Source organism: Coregonus clupeaformis, chromosome 13 (genome assembly GCF_020615455.1).
Source record: "Coregonus clupeaformis isolate EN_2021a chromosome 13, ASM2061545v1, whole genome shotgun sequence".
Taxonomy (NCBI): Eukaryota; Metazoa; Chordata; class Actinopteri; order Salmoniformes; family Salmonidae; genus Coregonus; species Coregonus clupeaformis.
In genome coordinates, this window is record NC_059204.1 from 41,241,008 (window position 1) to 41,262,036 (window position 21,029).

At 42.5% G+C, this 21,029-nt stretch overlaps 1 protein-coding gene across 1 annotated transcript in view; it reads right to left on the bottom strand.

Moving 5' to 3' along the window:
- The window catches only part of LOC121579470 (AMME syndrome candidate gene 1 protein), a 32,679-nt gene extending 12,195 nt beyond the window's left edge, over positions 1-20,484 (bottom strand). Inside the window, exons 1-2 of the mRNA XM_041894071.2 lie at positions 18,667-20,484; positions 5,644-5,754 (exon numbers count right to left, since the gene is read on the bottom strand). Of these exons, the coding sequence (XP_041750005.1) occupies positions 5,644-5,754; positions 18,667-19,106 (551 nt within the window). The 5' untranslated portion in view covers positions 19,107-20,484. The remainder of the gene's footprint in view (positions 1-5,643; positions 5,755-18,666) is intronic.
- Between the last annotated feature and the right edge of the window lie 545 nt (positions 20,485-21,029).

Sequence of the window (21,029 nt, forward strand, 5' to 3'; positions counted from 1 at the left end):
CTCAGACAGTAGACTCAATATGGATGCACACACAAACATTGCCCACATACATCTGGCAATACAGGGGAGTAGTGAGGCTTACCCTCAGTCTCAGATGAGTCATTATACAAATAAGCCTGTATTTTTACTGAGCTGACACTTTTATCAAAATAGGCCTGGTTGCATTAATACTGTATTTTACACGTGTTCACATTTATATGCTACATTTAGGCCTTATAGCTGAATACAAACAAGACTGCAACCACTAAGTAGATGTGTCCACATTCCTTTGCTGGTGGCCTTGAGTGCAGTCATCACCAGTTCTAGCAGAGAGAGAGGAGTACAACAGGAACGTGACAAGTCTGCCTGGCTGGTAGTTTCAGAGCAAGAGGGCCGTCTACTAAAACAAACCGATGATCTCAACCTCTACAAAATGGCTGTTCTGGACAGCATGCATACCACATTACAGAGACACAACATGCTTTGTTAGATCCTCTGACAGTATCCTGGAGGAGCAGGATACTTAGCTGTTTGTTCTCTACAGACCAACGCTGCTGATGTAGGCTTATCCATAGAACGCAGTATAATAACCAGATGGATGCAAAACAGTGATCCGATTGTCATCTATCATCTGAAGTTAAAAATATATTTAATACAGGGTCTACAATGAAGGGAAACAATGGTCCCAAAGATAAATGATGGAAGTCACGAGAGAATTGATGAGCCTGACCTCCAAAACATTGTCAGTTACTTCATAGTATATATAAAACAGGACAACGAACACACACTAATATATGACATTCCTACGGTGCATGACAGATCATTGGGCGGGTGAAGCTTTGCAGCAAGGCTGAAAGGCCCTTTTGACACTAGTGCAGATCACATGAGTAACACATGCAGACAAACAAACATTCAAACCGGTTTTGCCCAGCCACTGTAAAGTGAACGCATTCTTTAATGAATCATCTCATCCCCCGCCACACATGTATAAACACACAGAAAAACAACACACTGCTCAACTGGATCCTCTCTCCCCCACTGTGGGCCACAGAGGCTATTAGGTTGGTTTAAGCTCACTAAGTCCAGTCTCAATCACACCCTAAGAAAGATGTCTAAGAAATAATGACTAAAACAATTACCAAAATGTAATACACATCTGCCTATACTTTGCATAAAATAAGATACTGCCTTACTTCCTTTTACTGTTGCTTTTACAACGATAAAGTTTGATCCTAAAGAAAAACGCATGTCAAAAATTTTATAAATTGATTTGCATTTTAATGAGGGAAATAAGTATTTGACCCCTCTGCAAAACATGACTTAGTACTTGGTGGCAAAACCCTTGTTGGCAATCACAGAGGTCAGACATTTCTTGTAGTTGGCCACCAGGTTTGCACACATCTCAGGAGGGGTCAAGTCAATACTTTGTAGAGCCACCTTTTGCAGCAATTACGGCTGCATGTCTCATGGGGTATGTCTCTATAAGCTTGGCACATCTTGCCACTGGGATTTTTGCCCATTCTTCAAGGCAAAACTGCTCCAGCTCCTTCAAGTTGGATGGGTTCCGCTGGTGTACAGCAATCTTTAAGTCATACCACAGATTCTCAATTGGATTGAGGTCTGTGCTTTGACTAGGCCATTCCAAGACATTTAAATGTTTCCCCTTAAACCACTCAAGTGTTGCTTTAGCAGTAGGCTTAGGATCATTGTCTGCTGGAAGGTGAACCTCCGTCCCAGTCTCAAATCTCTGGAAGACTGAAACAGGTTTCCCTCAAGAATTTCTCTGTATTTAGCGCCATCCATCATTCCTTCAATTCTGACCAGTTTCCCAGTCCCTGCCGATGAAAAACATCGCCACAGCATGATGCTGCCACCACCATGCTTTACTGTGGGGATGGTGTTCTCGGGGTGATGAGAGGTGTTGGGTTTGCACCAGACATAGCGTTCTCCTTGATGGCCAAAAAGCTCAATTTTAGTCTCATCTGACCAGAGTACCTTCTTCCATATGTTTGGGGAGTCTCCCACATGCCTTTTGGCGAACACCAAACATGTTTGCTTATTTTTTTCTTTAAGCAATGGCTTTTTTCTGACCACTCTTCCATAAAGCCCAGCTCTGTGGAGTGTACGGCTTAAAGTGGTCCTATGGTCAGATACTCCAATCTCCGCTGTGGAGCTTTGCAGCTCCTTCAGGGTCATCTTTGGTCTCTTTGTTGCCTCTCTGATTAATGCCCTCCTTGCCTGGTCCATGAGTTTTGGTGGGCGGCCCTCTCTTGGCAGGTTTGTTGTGGTGCCATATTCTTTCCATTTTCTTAATAATGGATTTAAATGGTGCTCCGTGGGATGTTCAAAGTTTTAAATATTTTTTTATAACCCAACCCTGATCTGTACTTCTCCACAACTTTGTCCCTGACCTGTTTGGAGAGCTCCTTGGTCTTCATGGTGCCGCTTGCTTGGTGGTGCCCCTTGCTTAGTGGTGTTGCAGACTCTGGGGCCTTTCAGAACAGGTGTATATATACTGAGATCATGTGACAGATCACGTGACACTTAAATAAAGTCCAGCTGTGTGCAATCTAACTAATTATGTGACTTCTGAAGGTAATTGGTTGCACCAGATCTTATTTAGGGGCTTCATAGCAAAGGGGGTGAATACATATGCACGCACCACTTTTCCGTTATTTATTTTCTAGAATTTTTAGAAACAAGTTCTTTTTTTTATTTCACTTCACCAATTTGGACTATTTTGTGTATGTCCATTACATGAAATCCAAATAAAAATCCATTTAAATTACAGGTTGTAATGCAACAAAATAGAAAAAACGCCAAAGGGGATGAATACTTTTGCAAGGCACTGTATATGTACATAATTACCTCGTACCCCTGCACATCGACTCAGTACTGGTACCCCGTGTATATAGCCAAGTTATCGTATCCTTCTGTTATTTTTATATTACACTATTTTTTCCCCTCTGCATTGTTGGGAAGGGCCTGTAAGTAAGCATTTCACTGTTAGTCTACACCTTTAGTTTATGAAGCATGTGACAAATCAAATTTGATTTAATTTGAACGTAAAATTGTCCAAGATGAATCAGCTAGCTAGCTTGCTAAACACTGCTGACAATTCTATTTGGGCTAGCTAGCTAAATTATACAGTCAACATTTTGTCTATATTGATCCTGTTACAATAACCAAACAGGATAAACTAATAATCTGCAAAACCATGTGTGAGTTGCTTTGTGTATCAGCAGATTTCCTTGAGATAATCTCACTGCAGCACTGTGTCCATGTTGTTTGATATAGGCGTTTTCAAATAACTTTAAGTCAAGGTGAGCTCCCCGCCCACACAGCCTATTAGCTCAGTCTGTCTTTTCAGACTTCCTGGTAGTTTGAAATGAGAGAATAAGTACTTTTTCTCAAATTTTGAGCATTTTAAATCAGAAAAATTGTATGGGTGATGTTTTAGTCACTCAAAAGGCTATTTTACATGTGAATAAGAATGACTGTTGGGGAACTTTAAACAGGCAAAGGTGCATCTGAACTGGCCATGACAGTGTAAATTAGTTCCATACATTTCTGAGAGCCAGGCAGAGCACTGAGTAGCCTCTCTCAGGGAGGTAAAACCTTATTGGAGGTCCCTGGGGCCGTTCCTCCGCTGGATGTACATGCGTTGCATGATTTATTCAGCACCGAATGTCCTTTGACGTACACAGAACTGAAAACACACACAAGCTCCAAGCTCCTTGTTATATTTTTGTACATGGTAAGAGGGGGAGAGGTGTTCTGTAGAATTGCTGAGGTATAGCCTAAATTCCCTAAACATTAACTGGATAATTATAGGACATGGCTTACTTTGTGCAATAACTGCTTCCAGCCATCTGTATTATAATCATTCTTTCCCTCAGCCATGAACATTCTGCTCTCTGAAACATGATCATTTATTTAAAACATTGTTTTTAAAAAGGTCTCATCAGCAGAGGTGAGCCACAATTGTTTGTAGGGAGGATTGAACAGGCACAGTCAGAAACTAACTGCGTTTGACACAGGAACATCTTCCTAAGCATGCATTCTGTTCTGCCTGGTGAGATTGTGGCATTAGGATATCTACAAATTGGAAAAATGAGAACCAGGGAGATTGGAATGCAGTGGGAGGAAAAAGTATCTGAAAACAAAAAACAACCATGGGTTAGTTAGCAGGAGCCCTGAGACAGAAACTAAAGCTGCCCTGTCTGTTTGGCTCAGCAAAATACATGATCAGACACAGCTTTTTGTTTCAGACAAACAAGCTAGAAAATCTTAGCATATTGACTTTTGTATGTAAGACATGAAGGATGATCCTTTTTAATCAAAGAAGCCAGTAATATTGATAACATTACTGTTAGAGTTGAATACCAAAAGGCCCCCTTTTTCCCCCAGAAGAACCCCAGGCCTCACTAATGACGTTAGTGCTCAAAGAGGCATTCATGCTGAGTGAAGAAAACCGTCAGCTTTACTGGCATCCTCATCTGGACGCTTCGCCCTGTTTTTTGGTTCCCCCTCACAACACACTGCTCTCCCCTTCGAAAAATGAATGAACCGGGAGGTCTGAAATTTGTGGTACTTAGGTACAGTTCAGTCCACAGAAGAAACTTCAAAAAGCATTATCCTCTAACCTTGACTGTACCTACGGTGAACTTAAAAACAAAAGCTAGGGGAAACACTTTGCTTGAGGCTCTTAAAAAATATGCATGTCAACAAAAAAAAAAAACATTTTTTGCTGAAATGTTATTGTAAGGGCTCCTATGTTATCAGATCAAATAAATTAATTGATTTAGTCGAGTCCAACTTGACATTTGCGGTGACAGCAGAAAGCTTGATCTCTCTGTTGCAGTGCATCACCTCCTCTATAGTGTGGAATCATCCTAGCAACAGCGCTGGCCAATAGGAGGCTGGCAGGAGTCTTAACTTGTAGCCAATAGGAGCCCAGTTCCAGATGTCAGTGTGTGCCTGTGAGTGAGTGTGTATGTAACTGTATGTGTGTGAGAAAGCGATAGAGAGCTACAGCTCAGCCTTACAGCCCCTGCCCATTCAAATACAGTTATTTTTTCCTGTCCAGCTGGTATGCAGTTTGTCCCCGATGAATGAGCCCTTTCCTTACATAATCCAACAAAGCATAATTGTTGCTTTGGTGGTGGTGGGGGGGGGGGGTCTCTTTCAGTGACTGAATAAGAACAGAAACAAAAGATAAATCCACTTCACACCCGGACAACTCAAAACAAAATCTGCCATTATTTTTTACTTCAACACCACAAAAGGGAAATGTTGGGTGATTTTTTTTATCCCAAAGGATGTGTCATCATCCCCCATTCCCTCCCCCTCTTTTGTTGTTCATGCCTATGAGTGTGACAGTCAGCCAGTCAGCCAGTCCCTCCGGAGATATCCCAGCAGACGACAGGGAGATAACACAGACACGGTGTGTCTGCTAGCGCCTACACTCGTCTCCCCCGTCACTGCTCACCACCCTCCGCCTCATAGCGCTTGACGGGTCTGAACCAGCTGCACTACTTTTATCTTCCACCGAGGGATACTTTTGTTTAGAGAAAAAGCCTGACTGCAGTAGTTTAGCCTAAAGAAAGTGCAGTACATGCTTGGAACTCCGGACATGATGATCAAGTTAAGAGAGAGGCTTACCTGGTAAGGGTGTACTCCCTGAGTCCTGAGTGCAGGTTCATGGCAGAAAATGTACCTATACATCCCCTCAACCGCTTGTCTCTGCCTATTTTCCATGTGACAAACAGCGGGCTGAAAGAGAAAGAAGGGAAGACAATGGTCGGACCTTAGAGTTTAACACATTAGAACATAATGTAAAAACTAGGCCTACCCTCTATTGGGTATTTATTTCTGGGCCAAATAGAGTTTGAAGGTCCAGGACCCACTTAGGGTTGAGAAAATCAATTGAGGCAATATTTGCATTGATTTCTCACATTCCTAGTGATATTGGACACAAACAAAAGTACTTCTCACCTAACATTGCACTGACACATATTGATTGACAATGTGTAGCAAGTACTAAAAATAAGATGGCTACATGAGGTTTCTGTTATATACTGAACGAAAATATAAAAACGCAACATGCAACAAATTCAAAGATTTTACTGAGTTACAGTTCATTTAAGGAAATCAGTCAATTGAAATAAATTCATTAGGCCCTAATCTATGGATTTCACATGACTGTTGGTCACAGATACAATATACATACATAAGTATGTGGACACCCCTTCAAATGAGTGGATTCAGCTATTTCTGCCACACCCGTTGCTGACAGGTGTATAAAATTGAGCACACAGCCATGCAATCTCCATAGAAATATAATTGGCAGTAGAATGGCCTTACTGAAGAGCTCAGTGACTTTCAACGTGGCACTGTCATAGGGGATGCCACCTTCCCAACAAGTCAGTTGGTAAAATGTCTGCCCTGCTAGAGCTGCCCCGGTCAACTGGAAGTGCCGTTATTGTGAAGTGGAAACGTCTAGGAGCAACAACAGCTCAGCCACCAAGTGGTATGCCACACAAGCTCACAGAACGGGACCACAGTGCTGAAGCATGTAAAAATCATCTGTCCTCGGTTGCAACACTCCCTACCGAGTTCCAAACTGCATCTGAAAGCAACGTCAGCACAAGAACTGTTCGTCGGAAGCTTCATGAAATGGGTTTCTATGGCCGAGCAGCAGCACACAAGCCTAAGATCACCATGCGCAATACCAAGCATCGGCTGGAGTGGTGTAAAGCTCGCCGCCATTGGAATCTGGAGCAGTGGAAACGCGTTCTCTGAAGTGATGAATCACGCTTCACCATCTGGCAGTCTGACAGAAGAATCTGGGTTTGGCAGATGCCAGGAGAACGCTACCTGCCCCAATGCATAGTGCCAACTGTAAAGTTTGGTGGAGGAAAAATAATGGTCTGGGGCTGTTTTTCATGGTTCGGGCAAGGCCCCTTAGTTCAATTGAATTCTGTGCTTCTGACTTTGTGGCAACAGTTTGTAGAATGCCCTGTTTCAGCATGACAGCACAAAGCAAGGTCCATACAGAAATGGTTTGTTGAGATCGTTAAAGAAGAACTTGACTGGCCTGCATAGAGCCCTGACCTCAAACAACTTTGGGATTAATTGGAAAACCGACTGCGAGCCAGCCCTAATAGCCCAACATCAGTGCCCGTCCTCACTAATGCTCGTGGCTAAATGGAATCAAGTCCCCGTAGCAATGTTCCATCATCTAGTGGAAAGCCTTTCCAGAAGAGTGGAGGCTGTTATAGCAGCAAGGGGGGGGCAACTCCATATTAATGCCCATGATTTTGTTATGAGATGTTAGACGAGCAGGTGTCCACATACTTTCGGTCATGTAGTGTACCTTAAAAAAAAAAAGTAGGGACGTGAATCAGAAAACCAGTCTGTATCTGGTGTGACCACCATTTGCCTCATGCAGCGCGACATCTCCTTCACATAGAGTTGATCAGGCTGTTGATTGTGGCCTGTGGAATGTTGTCCAACTCCTCTTTAATGGCTGTGCGAAGTTGCTGGATATTTATGGGAACTGGAACATGCTGTTGTACACGTCGATCCAGAGCATCCAAAATATGCTCAATGGGTGACATGTCTGGTGAGTATGCAGGCCATGGGAGAACTGGGACATTTTCAGCTTCCAGGAATTGTGTACAGATCCTTGCGACATGGGGCTGTGCATTTACATGCTGAAACATGAGGTGATGGCGTCGGATGAATGGCACGACAATGGGCTTCAGGATCTCGTCATGGTATCTCTGTGCATTCAAATTGCAAATTGGGAGACAAAATCCATTTGAGAGAGACAGACAACCGATATACTACTTAGCCTTCTCTGTAAACTGACAACAATAAAATTGCCTTGTTATGGTTAGTCTCTTGCCAACAAAAAAACGAAACATACATGTTTAACACACCGACACAAAATCCTTATATGCAGGGAATATTGCAGATTAGGGTGTACAACTAATCCACTAAAAGCCTGGCAGCAGCTCCACCTCTTTGCCCTAAAATCACTTAAGAGACCTTTTCTCAATAACCCCCAGGATTACTGTCGCTAGCTAAGTACATAAAAAAAGATATTGCACAACACAAAAGGCTAATCCTAGGTTAATACACTTTGTTAGTACAGACATCACTAGACACAATCTGGGCAGATAAGGATGACGATGTAAGGGTTCCAGCCTCATTCATAGCTAAGCAGATGTCAATGCTCAGAGCTGAGTATAAATAGGCACTCCAGTCTACTGTATCAACTTAGAAGAAGAACTACAGCTGTTGAAGAGAGCAACTTGTAGAGGTAGATATAATATATTTCATGATGACCATCTCAAAAAGAGAGGGCCAGGAAAAGAAAATAGAACTATTCTTAATATCAATGCCTTTCTTGAAGTTCATGACTTCATGTACACTACATGACCAAAAGTATGTGGACACCTGCTCGTCAAACATCTAATTCCAAAATCATGGGCATTAATATGGAGTTGGTCCCCCCCTGCTGCTATAACAGCCTCCACTCTTCTGGGAAGGATTTCCACTAGATGTTGGAACATTGCTGCGGGGACTTGCATTCATTCAGCCACAAGAGAATTAGTGAGGTCAGACACTGATGTTGGGCGATTAGGCCTGGCACGCAGTCAGCGTTCCAATTCATCCCAAAGGTGTTCGATGGGGTTGAGGTCAGGGCTCTGTGCATGCCAGCTTTACACCACTCCAGCCCACGCTTGGCATTGCGCATGGTGATCTTAGGCTTGTGTGCGGCTGTTCGGCCATAGAAACCCATTTCACGAAGCTCCCGACGAACAGTTCTTGGACAGATGGACAGATGATTTTTACGCGCTTCAGCCCTCGTCTGTCCCGTTCTGTGACCTTATGTGGCCTACCACTTCGCGGATGAGCCGTTGTTGCTCCTAGACGTTTCCACTTCACAATGACAGCACTTACAGTTGACCGGGGCAGCTCTAGCAGGGCAGAAATTTGACAAACTGACTTGTTGGAATGGTGGCATCCTGTGACGGTGCCACGTTGAAAGTCACTGATCTCTTCACTAAGGCCATTCTACTGCCAATGTTTGTCTATGGAGATTGCATGGCTTTGTGATCGATTTTATACACCCGTCAGCAATGGGTGTGGCTGAAATAGCCAAATCCACAAATTTGACGGGGTGTCCACATACTTTTGTATATATTGTGTATATTTAAAAGCCAGGGCAATGCATGGGAGAGGGAGGAAATATGGTCTTGGGAGAAAATATGATACAGAGTGAGGAAGAAGGAGGTGGAAGAAAAAAAAATAAGTTGCTTGCTAATCAACATTTTTATCAGCAAGATCTGTTTAGAGAGAGGACTAGCTGTCGCCATTGGCGTCGGCTAATGGGGATCCGAATAAATAAAATCAAAGCTGAGGAGCAGCCAATCTACATTTAAATCCACTCCTCTCTGGACTGCACAGACAGCACTCGATAAGTGTCTGAAATTAACAGAACGGTGGACAACCACTTCAGTGACCTTCAGTCTGAAAGCAGACTGGAGATAGGTAGGAAAGAGAGTGAGAGATTGCACAAGATAAAAATCTGTCTGGATGTGTGAGACGGATGCGTCGCAAACATGCTTGAGAGAGAGAGGGAATCGAAAGACAGATTGATGTCAGTCGATCCTAATAAGAAGTGATCTCTGGAGGGGCAGACAGACAACTCCATGCTTTAGCTCTGATGTAATGGGATGACTTCAGAGAGACAAGCTCCTCCAAACAGCCAGTCAGTCAGTCAGGCCAGCCTGCAGCTCCCTCCTTAAAATGAATCTCAATCTGGCTGAGGAACCTCTTGGCAAACAAGGTGAGCAGCAGCCTGAGAGAGGCCGTGGTGTGAGCCAAAGGGAAACAAGGGCAGCGGCAAGGACAGTCAACAAGAGCTGCAGTTGTTACCCCAATCACCACTGAGGGGTGAAAGACCACATTTATCAATAGTCTTCCACTGGTCTGACAAATGCGGGAGTTCCATTTCAAAACTGAAATTATTTTTTCAGTTAGAACATTTGTCTATCAGATAGTTTCCTGACAAGAATCCATGATGGGTCTCGTGAGTAAGCGGTCAGTTGTGCCTGCTAAGTAAACATTCTTCTATGGTGAGTGTTCTGGAGGGAGGGGTGATGGAGCACATTTTTGACATGCAGCCAGGGTTGATGGGTTCAGTGTGTTAAAAAAGCCAGACTCCTGCGAGTAAACATTGATTTCTCTTAATGAACTGCTGATGAATCAAATCACACCATGAGGTCTAAGCAAACGAGAATCTGTCTAAAACCCCATGGTGGAGTCATGAAAATTATTTTAAAAGGACAATAGGGCAGATATGAAAGGGAGACTGCGAAGCAGGCCTGTGTTTAATTGGCTAGAAACCAGAACAACGTCTTCACTGTTCAGGCAGGTATCAACAGAGCAGCATGATGGTCTTTGTGTCCACTGAAAATGTACATGTAATTGCTGTAATGTTATTCCCTGGGCACCTATAAGGTGCTCACTGCTCACTATACTATTCAGTCTCTTTTTCCACTCTCCCTTTTTTGGCAGATGTCCCACTCGGTTCAGCGTGCCAATTCTGAACAGTAATCCCAGCCTGCCGGCCACATACTAAAGGGATGTCCTATCGCATCACGTGCCATACTGTGACCTTGACGGTTCTACTCATCATCCATTCCACCCACAGCCAACACCGTCCTCACATACCATACCAGCACCAACCCCCACCGTTCTTTATGACTGAAGAGTGAAGAGCAGACATCCTCAATGGTTTCAATTCAATTACATGTGTAAAAAGGGTGATCCATCACTTCCCATTTGGTATTCATCAATTGCCAACTCGGGCACACAAACACATTGGGATGGAATCCAGTCGGAGAACCAACGTTCTGCACTGTAGAGGTCCGACCCTGAGGACACACCATGTCTCTGCAAAGCACATCAAACAAGCGCTTTTAAAATGCTTTGTCAAGCATATTTAACTGAGCCAAGTTAGTCACTCAGTCTTAATTTAAAGCAGAAAGTCAAACAAAGGGAAAGCCTTGACAGGTACACATTAGTTCAGATAAATCGTTTTTATGTCATCACGTCATGTTTTAAGAGTTGCTTCAAATCCTTTGCTCTGTACCAATCAGTCCATAAAAAGAAGGCCCATGCCATCCCAAACAGTAGAAAAAGCTGCAGGGGCGTTTTAATGCGCATTGCTACATCTGGCGCCCAGTTCACACAGCCACCTTCACACTGCAGACTGACTACTAATCAGTCCTGATGACGTCACTGCCCACCATAGTCACAATTGCACATTACACTACAATCCCCAGGCCCAGCTTTCACACTGTGTGAGGGGGGCGATTATTCAGGAGATTCAATATTGTTGTATTGGCTAAGTATCTACCAAGTTGAGAAAAGTTGTTGTAAGTCACATGCATGCAGGCACATATTACACTCCCTTGGCTGCTAATTTATGGGTCACAAGCAGAGCTGGTGTTGTGGGCAGAAGTGTGTGCCGAGATCAGATGGGGGATGGGAGGGACTGGTGTCATGTTCCTCACATCATCAGTTCCTCAAGCAGAAACAACCAGGTTGCGTGTGGCACTCAGTATCAACCTGGCAGGCCCAGTTTATCTACCACATTCTAGTAGTCTATAATACATCAAGCTGGAGGCTTGATGTGCAGGGGTAAGTTTAAAGTTCATTTAAGCCCCGGCAGAGCAGCTTTATTATCCAACCATGGTTATGGGCCGTGCACAGCAACAACCCACCTCCCCCAGGAGCTGATCCAGCCCACCTGATCAGGTAAATCCTCCTGGTGGTAAACACTACTAGCATCTCCGTTTTGGACTTACAGGCTAACGCAAGTGGGGGTAGATTTGGAGAGGACCTGAGTGCAGTCTCAACACAGGGAAAGCCCTTGCCATTCAATACTAACATTAGCATAATAAAGATGTAAACTGCGTTAAAATATATAGAAACAGCGGGGCTTTCAGTTCATTGTCTTCATAGATGGACAGCGATTGCAGACAGCACTCTCTATATTAGTACCATACTAATGTCAGAACCGAGGGGAGGGGCTGGAACCGTGTGTATTCCGTTGCCTCTTGAAGTGTATGCTGTTGCCTCCTGCAAACAACCACCACTGGGTGATCAATTCCCCATTTAAGAATATATAACCTTAAAAATCCTATGAATGTACGAGATCCCTTCTATTGAAGAAAAACGACCAAACATACACTGAGTGTACAAAACATTAGAAACACCTTCCTAATATTGAGTTGCACCCCCTTTTGCCCTCAGAACAGCCACAATTCGTAGGGGATGGATTCTACAAGGTGTTGAAAGCGTTCCACATGGATGCTGGCCAATGTTGACTCCAATGCGTCCCACAGTTGTGTCAAGGCTTAAAAATAATTGTTTTACCTGTCTCCTCCCCTTCATCTATACTGATTGAAGTAGATTTAACAAATAACATCAATAAGGGATCATAGCTTTCACATGGATTCACCTGGTCAGTCTGTCATGGAAAGAGAAGTTCCTAATGTTTTGTACACTCAACTGTATTTTTGTTCAGGTTCTGTTCAGTCTTTCCAGAAGAGCGGAACTGGATTATAAAAGAATCATTTCACGGTGGACTTTCAATTTGAAGAAAAAAATAAAAAATAAAAGGGGTTTTCAACCTCCTCCAACCCCTCCCATCTGCCACTCCACGCTTGGATTTTCAGTCCCATTTCCGGACATCAGGCAGAACTTTCCCTTGACCTCAATCCAGAGACAGTGGGCATCAAACGGATCAACAGATTACAGTGCATTATCACCATGGCCCTGAGCACTAGCTGCTTCATGTCACACTCACAGAACACACTGATTCCGACTGTATTCTTCTTCTGCATAGTGCTTGGGTGAATAAGGAGTATGACATCAACATACACAATATGTTGGTTTGCATTATACACTAGCTGAAAACTGGACTTGGTAATCAAGGGAAAATCCCCTTCAATTCAATAGACCAACAGCAACCCGGATCCTCTCACTAGTAAGTCATATATATATATATATATATATATATATATATATATATATATAAAACTCTAATTCCAGAAATCCCTGTGCGTGTAAACTGAGACATAGGATCACATGTCCAACTCTCAACCAATGGCTCTACTCCTCCTCTATCCAACATTAACTAAATGGGAAGCATCTACATTAATGTGATCCGGCATATGCATTTGTGTGAGAGGAGAGATAAATATGTTATATGCACTCTTTCCCTTACATATCTATAGAAACGTCAGGCAATTTCCAAAAGGCATGATGATAAAAGGTGGGTGGCAAAAACCTGTATCAATAAGATAGGCGCACAGCACTTGCCATAATAAATGTTTAAAAAGATTTCAAAATGACTTGACGCATGTTGATGTCTGGATTTTCTATAAAGAAGAACATGTTTAAATGAATGGCATCGATAGTTTGTCTCCAGGCCTCCCATTTATGAAGTTTCAAACATCTAGAATTATATAAGATAATGGACAGCATGTTCATTTTACTTTCAAATGAAGGCACAGCAGCGCTAATATACTAGTTAACACATAGTGTAGACAGAATCAGTGTGAAATGTATATGGTAGCAACAATGCTGAAATGCATCAACGATATTTGTGCGACAGCTGACAAACCCGTTTTTTGACTAGCAGGACATATAAGAAACAATATGCCACAAGATACAAAATTATCACAATGACTAAGGTATTATTTGGTGTGGTGACGCGACCACAATATTCTATCCTTTATTCTACATTACCATAACAGAATGTATTCATCCCAACACATTTAAACTACAAAAGGCCGCTCAGACATATTTGGTTTGAAAATTACTTATCTGCTAAAATATGGTCTTGCACACTCGTATGCAGAGAATACCTCGGAGTTATAAAATCTGTACAAAACGCTCCTAACTGCTAGGCTACCTGCCGCCCCAATTATGTAGGCATAAATAAGTGTGTAGGCCAGGGACGACCAAACTGGAGCCAGGAACACTAGGGGGCCCCACCCCACAAAAAATGGTTTGGGCACCAAACGTGTAATTTTGAAATGTGGTAGTGCATCAGCAGTTCTCTTGTTATGTCAGTCACTGACAGTCAATTCATTAGCCCATGTCAGCTAACATTTTAAAGATGGCTGGCTAGACACATTTTCCTAGCAATCTAAACCTTGTAGTAATCATGGCCCAATTACTGACCGAACACCCAAGGCACGTGCCTAGAGGCCCTGACCTCCAGGTGGCCCACATTGTATTTGTTAGTCACTCTCACTCAGATATCACATGAACATGGCATAAGTCATGGCAAAATGTGTCATAAGACGTGTTGTCTTCCAAGTCAGTAATTGAGGAAGTATCGCCAAGTAAAGGTTGGTAGAAAATTCTCTGTGCTACACTTAATATTACCTACCCAATAAAGCCTATCGGCCAGCTGGAACAGTAATAATGGTCTGACTAGGCAATATTTTTAGTAGCTAGCCTACCTTATGCCTTGAGTTTAGGCTAACTGTAATGCACTATCATAACCCAAAACGAAGGGTGTTGGCTATTAAACCATTGTTTGTGTTATGGTCTTTGTAAACAAGCAATGTACAGTATAGTAGGGTGTCTACCCACTCTGGTGATGAAATGTCACTTCCTTCTGTTATAAAATAAATTTTACCAAGACAAATATGATTATTCATATTCTGAATCGTTCAGTGGGGTCTTCCTCTAACACAGGGGTTCCCAAACTTTTTCCACTCGGGGCCCACCTTCCAGCATTGGGGAACATCCCGCAACCCCCCTGCGCGCGTGCCACGTCTATTTCTAAAGGGCACAAGCACTGTTCATGAGAAACTGTTCACACCCCTCTTGTTGGTGGAGAGAATTTTGCAGGTATAAAACTTATTTCCTGCAATTCTACACATTTTGTCATGGGGTGCAAAGACATTTTTGCAGTTTTAAAGCTAATTTTCTTGCACTTCTATACACTTTGCCATGTCTAATGTGAATGAATGTGATATTTGAGTGACAAAAAAATGACAACAATATCTATGAGCTAAAAAACCTGAATATAAAAACGGTATCTGACATGGGCTAGTTGACCTGGACATTTTTGACAAGTTATAAATAGCTCTCTAAGGTATGCAATGGCTAACATGACAAGAGGAACTACTCATTTTCGAAATTGCATCTTGTGCATTATACTATTACAACTTTAAAGTTTAAAGCCGGACTTAGTTCGCCCTACAGTTTGGGAACCACTGCTCTAACATATTAACATTATATCCAAAAAGTCGGGTTTCATAACCTAATATCTCTGATAATAAGCACCAAGCTCTGTTGACAGAGGTGCAGGTTTCTCGTAACATGACGATTTCACATTTTGTGACTACATGTCATGTCTCAAAATGTATATCCATCTTACCTCTATATTGTTTTATGTCCTGTGGAATCGAGAAGAAAGATTATGAGTTCAACGGGAAAGTGAGCCTGTCAGGTAGCCAGTAGCCTTAATTCATGCACAGAATTAGTCACCATAATTCTGCCCATCCTACAAGGGTAAACACAGCAATAACTTGAACGGATTATGATACAGACATGAGGTTTGGACCATTGGTTTTCTTAGAGGATTATCTACACAATTAACATTATTTTACCCATTGGTCAAAATACGCGTTTTTGATTGGACACCTGATGTATAGCTTCAAAATATGTTCAAAACTCAATCTCACAGACAGTCCTTGCATCCATAGTTCGGTCTATAGTTTTGTCTGAAACACAGGCTAGATTGCCTTTGAATGTGAGGGCTATGTGTCAGATAGTTGAAGGCGCCAGCACTGATCAGTATAATTTCCTTTCAGGTATAGCTGGGGTCGATGTGAACATTAGTGATGGGGGGGATTGATAGTTACATATCGGGATATTATTTTTGACGAGATATCACATTGACAATATTGCAATATTATTTTTGCGCTAGTTGGCTGTATCTGCACCAAAACTCCTGTATTCTTTCCTTCATAGCTTGTTCTCCAGCTTTTGAAATTGGGAACCAATTTATTTTGAGCACTTTTATTTCCATGACTGATCAAAACTAGTTTTTCTCATGGCTCTCATCACTCTGCAGCAGATACAGTATATTGTGAGCCATATGTTTAGAACAACGTATCGCAATAAAATCACAGTATTGAATGGCAATACATATAGAATTGTGAGAATCGCAATACATATCCTATCGGCACTTAGGTATTGTGATATCGCAAGGTCCCTGGCAATTCCCAGCCCTAGCGCACGTGGTTCACATTCTCTTTGAGTTTTGAAAAAAATCTCTGGGGTTGCCAAATCTAGCTACAGTCAATTTGTAATCTGAGGCTTTAACTTTACTTTACATAATTATTTTGTTAAAGGTATTTTTCACTTATGTTTGCGTGAGAGTACAACAGCCTGCTCAAGGGTTCAGTGACAGTGGTTTCACAAATAATGTAAGTAATGGTATGCCCAATCTAACAAAATAAAATATCTGTTGGCATAAATTACTGTCTTTGTTACTAGCTTTAAGCGAACTACCTTAGCTAGTGTCCAGTTGAACTAGCTAGCAAGCCAATTTCTTAAAGCGGAAATCTGCAGTTTAAACAATAAACTGTATTCCCAGCCTGTTTCGTTTAACCCAATGAGTCCCATCGTAACGTGTTGTTGTTCTAACCCCTTTTAAACATTGTGTGTTTAAACTACAGCCTAATGTAACATTGGATTAGTCAATTTCTTCTGCATCCATAGATACCAACCATTAGTCTGTGTGACTAACAGGGGCTGAGCTAGAGCTGTGTTTGTGAGACAAGGGCAGATCCCAAAAGGGGCCCTGGACCGGGTCTTTTTACAAAAATGTCTGTAAAGTCTGAATCATTTGAACTACAAAATATTAAAAGCTATCTATGAAAAGCGGAGACTGACAAACACGGAAATGTAACATGTTTTGCTCTATGAGCTACACAATAGTTGATTGAAGATCAAAGGAAATCCGCCATGGTTCGTTGGACAAAGCCTATGGTGAAAATGGAAGCCGTTTTTTGTAGGGTTTTTGGATAATACGCCTCAAATAAAGTCTATGGTAAACAGACTTAGCAGATCTTATACGTTTTGCTCTATGAGATAATCTTCATCAGCTAACATTACTTTGTGAATTTTGAAGAATTTGTTGTTTTTTAAAGCACATAAAGGCCGCATAATTCATAAAAATAATTCATAAAAAGGTCATGTTAACTAACTTCTATTATCTTATACAGCAAAACGTATGTGATCTCCTAAGCCTGTGTTAACCTCAAACCTTATTTTCTGTGTTTATTCCTAAATCCTATTCATTCATTTTTCCCATAGGGATGGCTGAACGAACCAGAGCTAACTCATTTCCGGGTTTTAGGACTACAAGCTGGCGAGCTCTATAAACTAACATAGTTGCTGTCACAAATGCCACATAGTTGTCACTGACTAGTTGGATATTCAATTTCCCGGTGAGCCAACTATTTCTGTACTTACAGCATTCTTAGAAAGGAATTTTTATCAGGTTTTTGGAACGTATATTTTTATTGACATTTGTCACTAAAACTCACGAATGCAACTAGTTATGTGTTATACTTGTCCCCCCCAAAAAATTGGTAAAACATGGGCTGGACATAGACACAGAAAAATGAAAAGTTGATTTTCGAGACTGATAGGGTTAAAATATGAGGGATGGGGCTGGAGAAATGAAACAACTCAAATTCATAGACAGCTATGATACTAGGACTGAGTTTAGTTTACAAACTAAATCAAACGTATATTTTGGGTTCTGGTGGGGTATGACAGTTGAACTAAGCTCATGAGGCATTTATAAGTTATATTCTTCAGGAATCAATGGGTACATATCATTATTTTATAAGTCCAAAAATGTATTTAGCAACTGCAGATTGCCCCTTTAAAGTCTCCCTGGCTGAGGTACGCTAGCTCGCTAACCTGAATGCTGGCTTCTCAGACAGCGGCAACTAGCGCACTAGCCATATAGCTAACAAACACATTCGCTATCAACGTTCTAGATCTCGACGTTGGATGAATGAATATAATCGACCCGCTTCATTTTAAGAAAATAGATAAACCCACCACGCACCGTGTGGTGTTTTCCAAACTGTCTCAACTGGAAGTTGCAACACTCGCCCTTCCTGTCTACCAAGCTAAATTAGCCATTCAATGTTAACTAGCTACTTTTTTCTTTGTTGAGCTAGCTAGCAGACGTTAGTTAGCATCGATGAGCCACAACACCCAGTGAACATAACTTATTTATCCAAGTAGCAGCAGCAATATATTAACTTCCCAACGTTGCATAGCGCAACTGACTGACTGTGTTATTTAACTGCCACATTGCAATTGTTTCGTCATCGGATGTAACTGGCTGGCTAGCTAAGAACATTAGCTACTACTAGTTAGCTTAACTAGACATTCGATGATATTGCTTGTTTCGGATGTAACTGGCTGGCTAGCTAAGAACACGAGCTACTACTAGTTAGCTTAACTAGACAGTTGATGATATTGCGTGTTGACTTAAGCACTGGTAGCTAACTACCTAGCTAGCTAACAACATAATAATAGCACGAAACTTACTAGGGATCGTTTGTAAACCTGGGTGTTCGGGGAGGTTGGTATCCATACAGATGGCAATAAAGCACGTCGAAACAGAAGCAGCACATCTCCGCCGAAACAACCATCTTCCTGCCTCCACTTCCCGAACCACATCCCGGGCTAAGATTCGGGGAGAGGCCAGTTGAGTTGTAGCCTCCAGGGGCTGGGGACAACGCGTTGGTGCTACTGCTACTACCCCCAGGACCCCCCAGGCCGTTCACTCGATTCATATTCCCTGCCACCACAGTCGAGGAGGAACCAATCCCCAAGTCCGAGCCACAATGTCCGGTCCCTACCACCCCGTTTCCCGCCCCGCCAGGACCCCCCGACCCGGGGGTTCCCGACAGCTTCTGCTTCTTCACCCCGCAGCACCCAGCCGCCATCTTGGAACAATCTGCACCGACACACCGCTTCCGACCCATCACCGTCAACGCGGGAGGGGTGGGGGGGAAACGCCGACCAGACGTAAAAATCCCACTGCGTTAATACGTATGATGGACAATGCCCCACTTTCCCTTTTTTATCGGACGACGTTATATTCGATGTAAAGAGACTGCAATGTCACCCTATCATTGCCTTTAAAAAAATACGTGCCTTACGCAAAATCCTTAAGTGTTTTCCTTAAGAAGACAGCTGTGGACCACTTCAAACGTTTCGATCGATCTCAGATATTGTCCAAAATACAGGCCCCTTCTTCGGAACACGATAACCACCGAAGTGATTTCACAAAGCAATCTTTCTCTCGAAAGACACAGGAACTAATTCACTAACTACCCAACAGAAACACCACAGAGTTTCTGAGACAGTTAGCTAGCTAACTAGCTAGTTAACTAGACAGCAAGTAGCCAGATGTGGAGCTGTGACTGCACTGCACCCCCAGCATCACAGAGAATCCTTTTTGTGTGGGAGTCGGGAGCTTGAGTACGCAGGACCCATACGCTTTAGCACGAATAGTACATTACGCTTCGGACCATGTAGCTTAACATTGCACCAGATGTTTACTTTCATCCGAACTTCTAGCTAGACAACTGACCCAATGTGTTGGAGGTCCAAACGTCAAGTCGCTGCAAAGTAAAATGGCATTTGGCTATGCAGTTTGATCCATCAGACAGCGTCAGCGCTGACCGAGTCATTTCAACAAACCAGCTGATCAGTTTGCACCTGTATTTTGTGTCAGTTCTCGGACAGTTTCAAAAATCTTATTTAAACCCCAGCTTCATATCAGCGCTGAAAGTTTGCTGTAGATTTGTTTGGAAGTTGTCATCCGTTTAATGTGATACATTTTGATAGAGCAGCATTCGATTCCAACTGTCTGAAATCCTCCGGGTTTGGTTACTCTCGCTCCTCGCCCCTCACTGCGGCTACCATTAGCCTGATGAGGAGGAAATGTGATCATATGTAGTCACTGACATTCACAGCCATAGAACAAGGTTTAGTTATAAATATCTTTGGTATTCTCAACGCCGAAACAAGATCCAGAAAATGTTTTGCGATCGTTTCCTACGCATAATGCGTATAGTCGCACCGTATCTTCTGTCTGTCAAATCTCAATTCTGGCTGCGAATTACGCAGAAAAATTGCTGCGTGCGCTATCCACCTCAGCTTCTAATCAGCTCGGCCTCAACATTTAGTCATCAACCCCGTAAGGATTCATCTTTTACCATTTATGCTCCTTTAGACAATTTGTATCCGTCTTCTCTAAGAGAAAGAAAACATGCATCCCTTTAAATCAATTTCGTTGTAGTCGGAGAATGTGCTGTCCGCCCTGTATCGCCTGCCATGAAGTTACAACAGCTGCAGTTTGTCTCTGCTGCTCTCCAGAATCGACTGGCCGCGCAAGGGATTTTGGAATAGCAGACTTGGAAATTGGATTCGATTGCTGTCACAATACCATATTAAAATGGGAAACACTATTTTCATGCCACTTCGATATCGAAGTGTCTTTTTCGTAGAGGGTTCGGAGAACTTACGCAGCAGGTTAGAATAATCAATGTAGCAGGTTGGAAAAGAGACTGAGGTTAAGGGTAGGAAAGGGGTTAGGTTTAGCGAAAATGCTCTCCAAACCTGCTACGAAAATCACTTTGTATCGAAGTTGCGTGAAAAGTGTCCTATATCAAAATACCAATGTAGGCTACTCCAGATATTGCTTGGGCCCCTCCATGCTGTTCAAGTAACCAAACGAAATGTCAGAGTACCTCTTTATTACATTGTTGTTATAGGCAGGGACAGTGTAATACTTACAGTGTAACGTAAGGTGGTACATAGACATACCTGTCTGCTTTTAGGCTATAAATGGACCAACTGGGAACCAGCGTTAGTGGTGCCGGGACTCAGATCATGCTTTC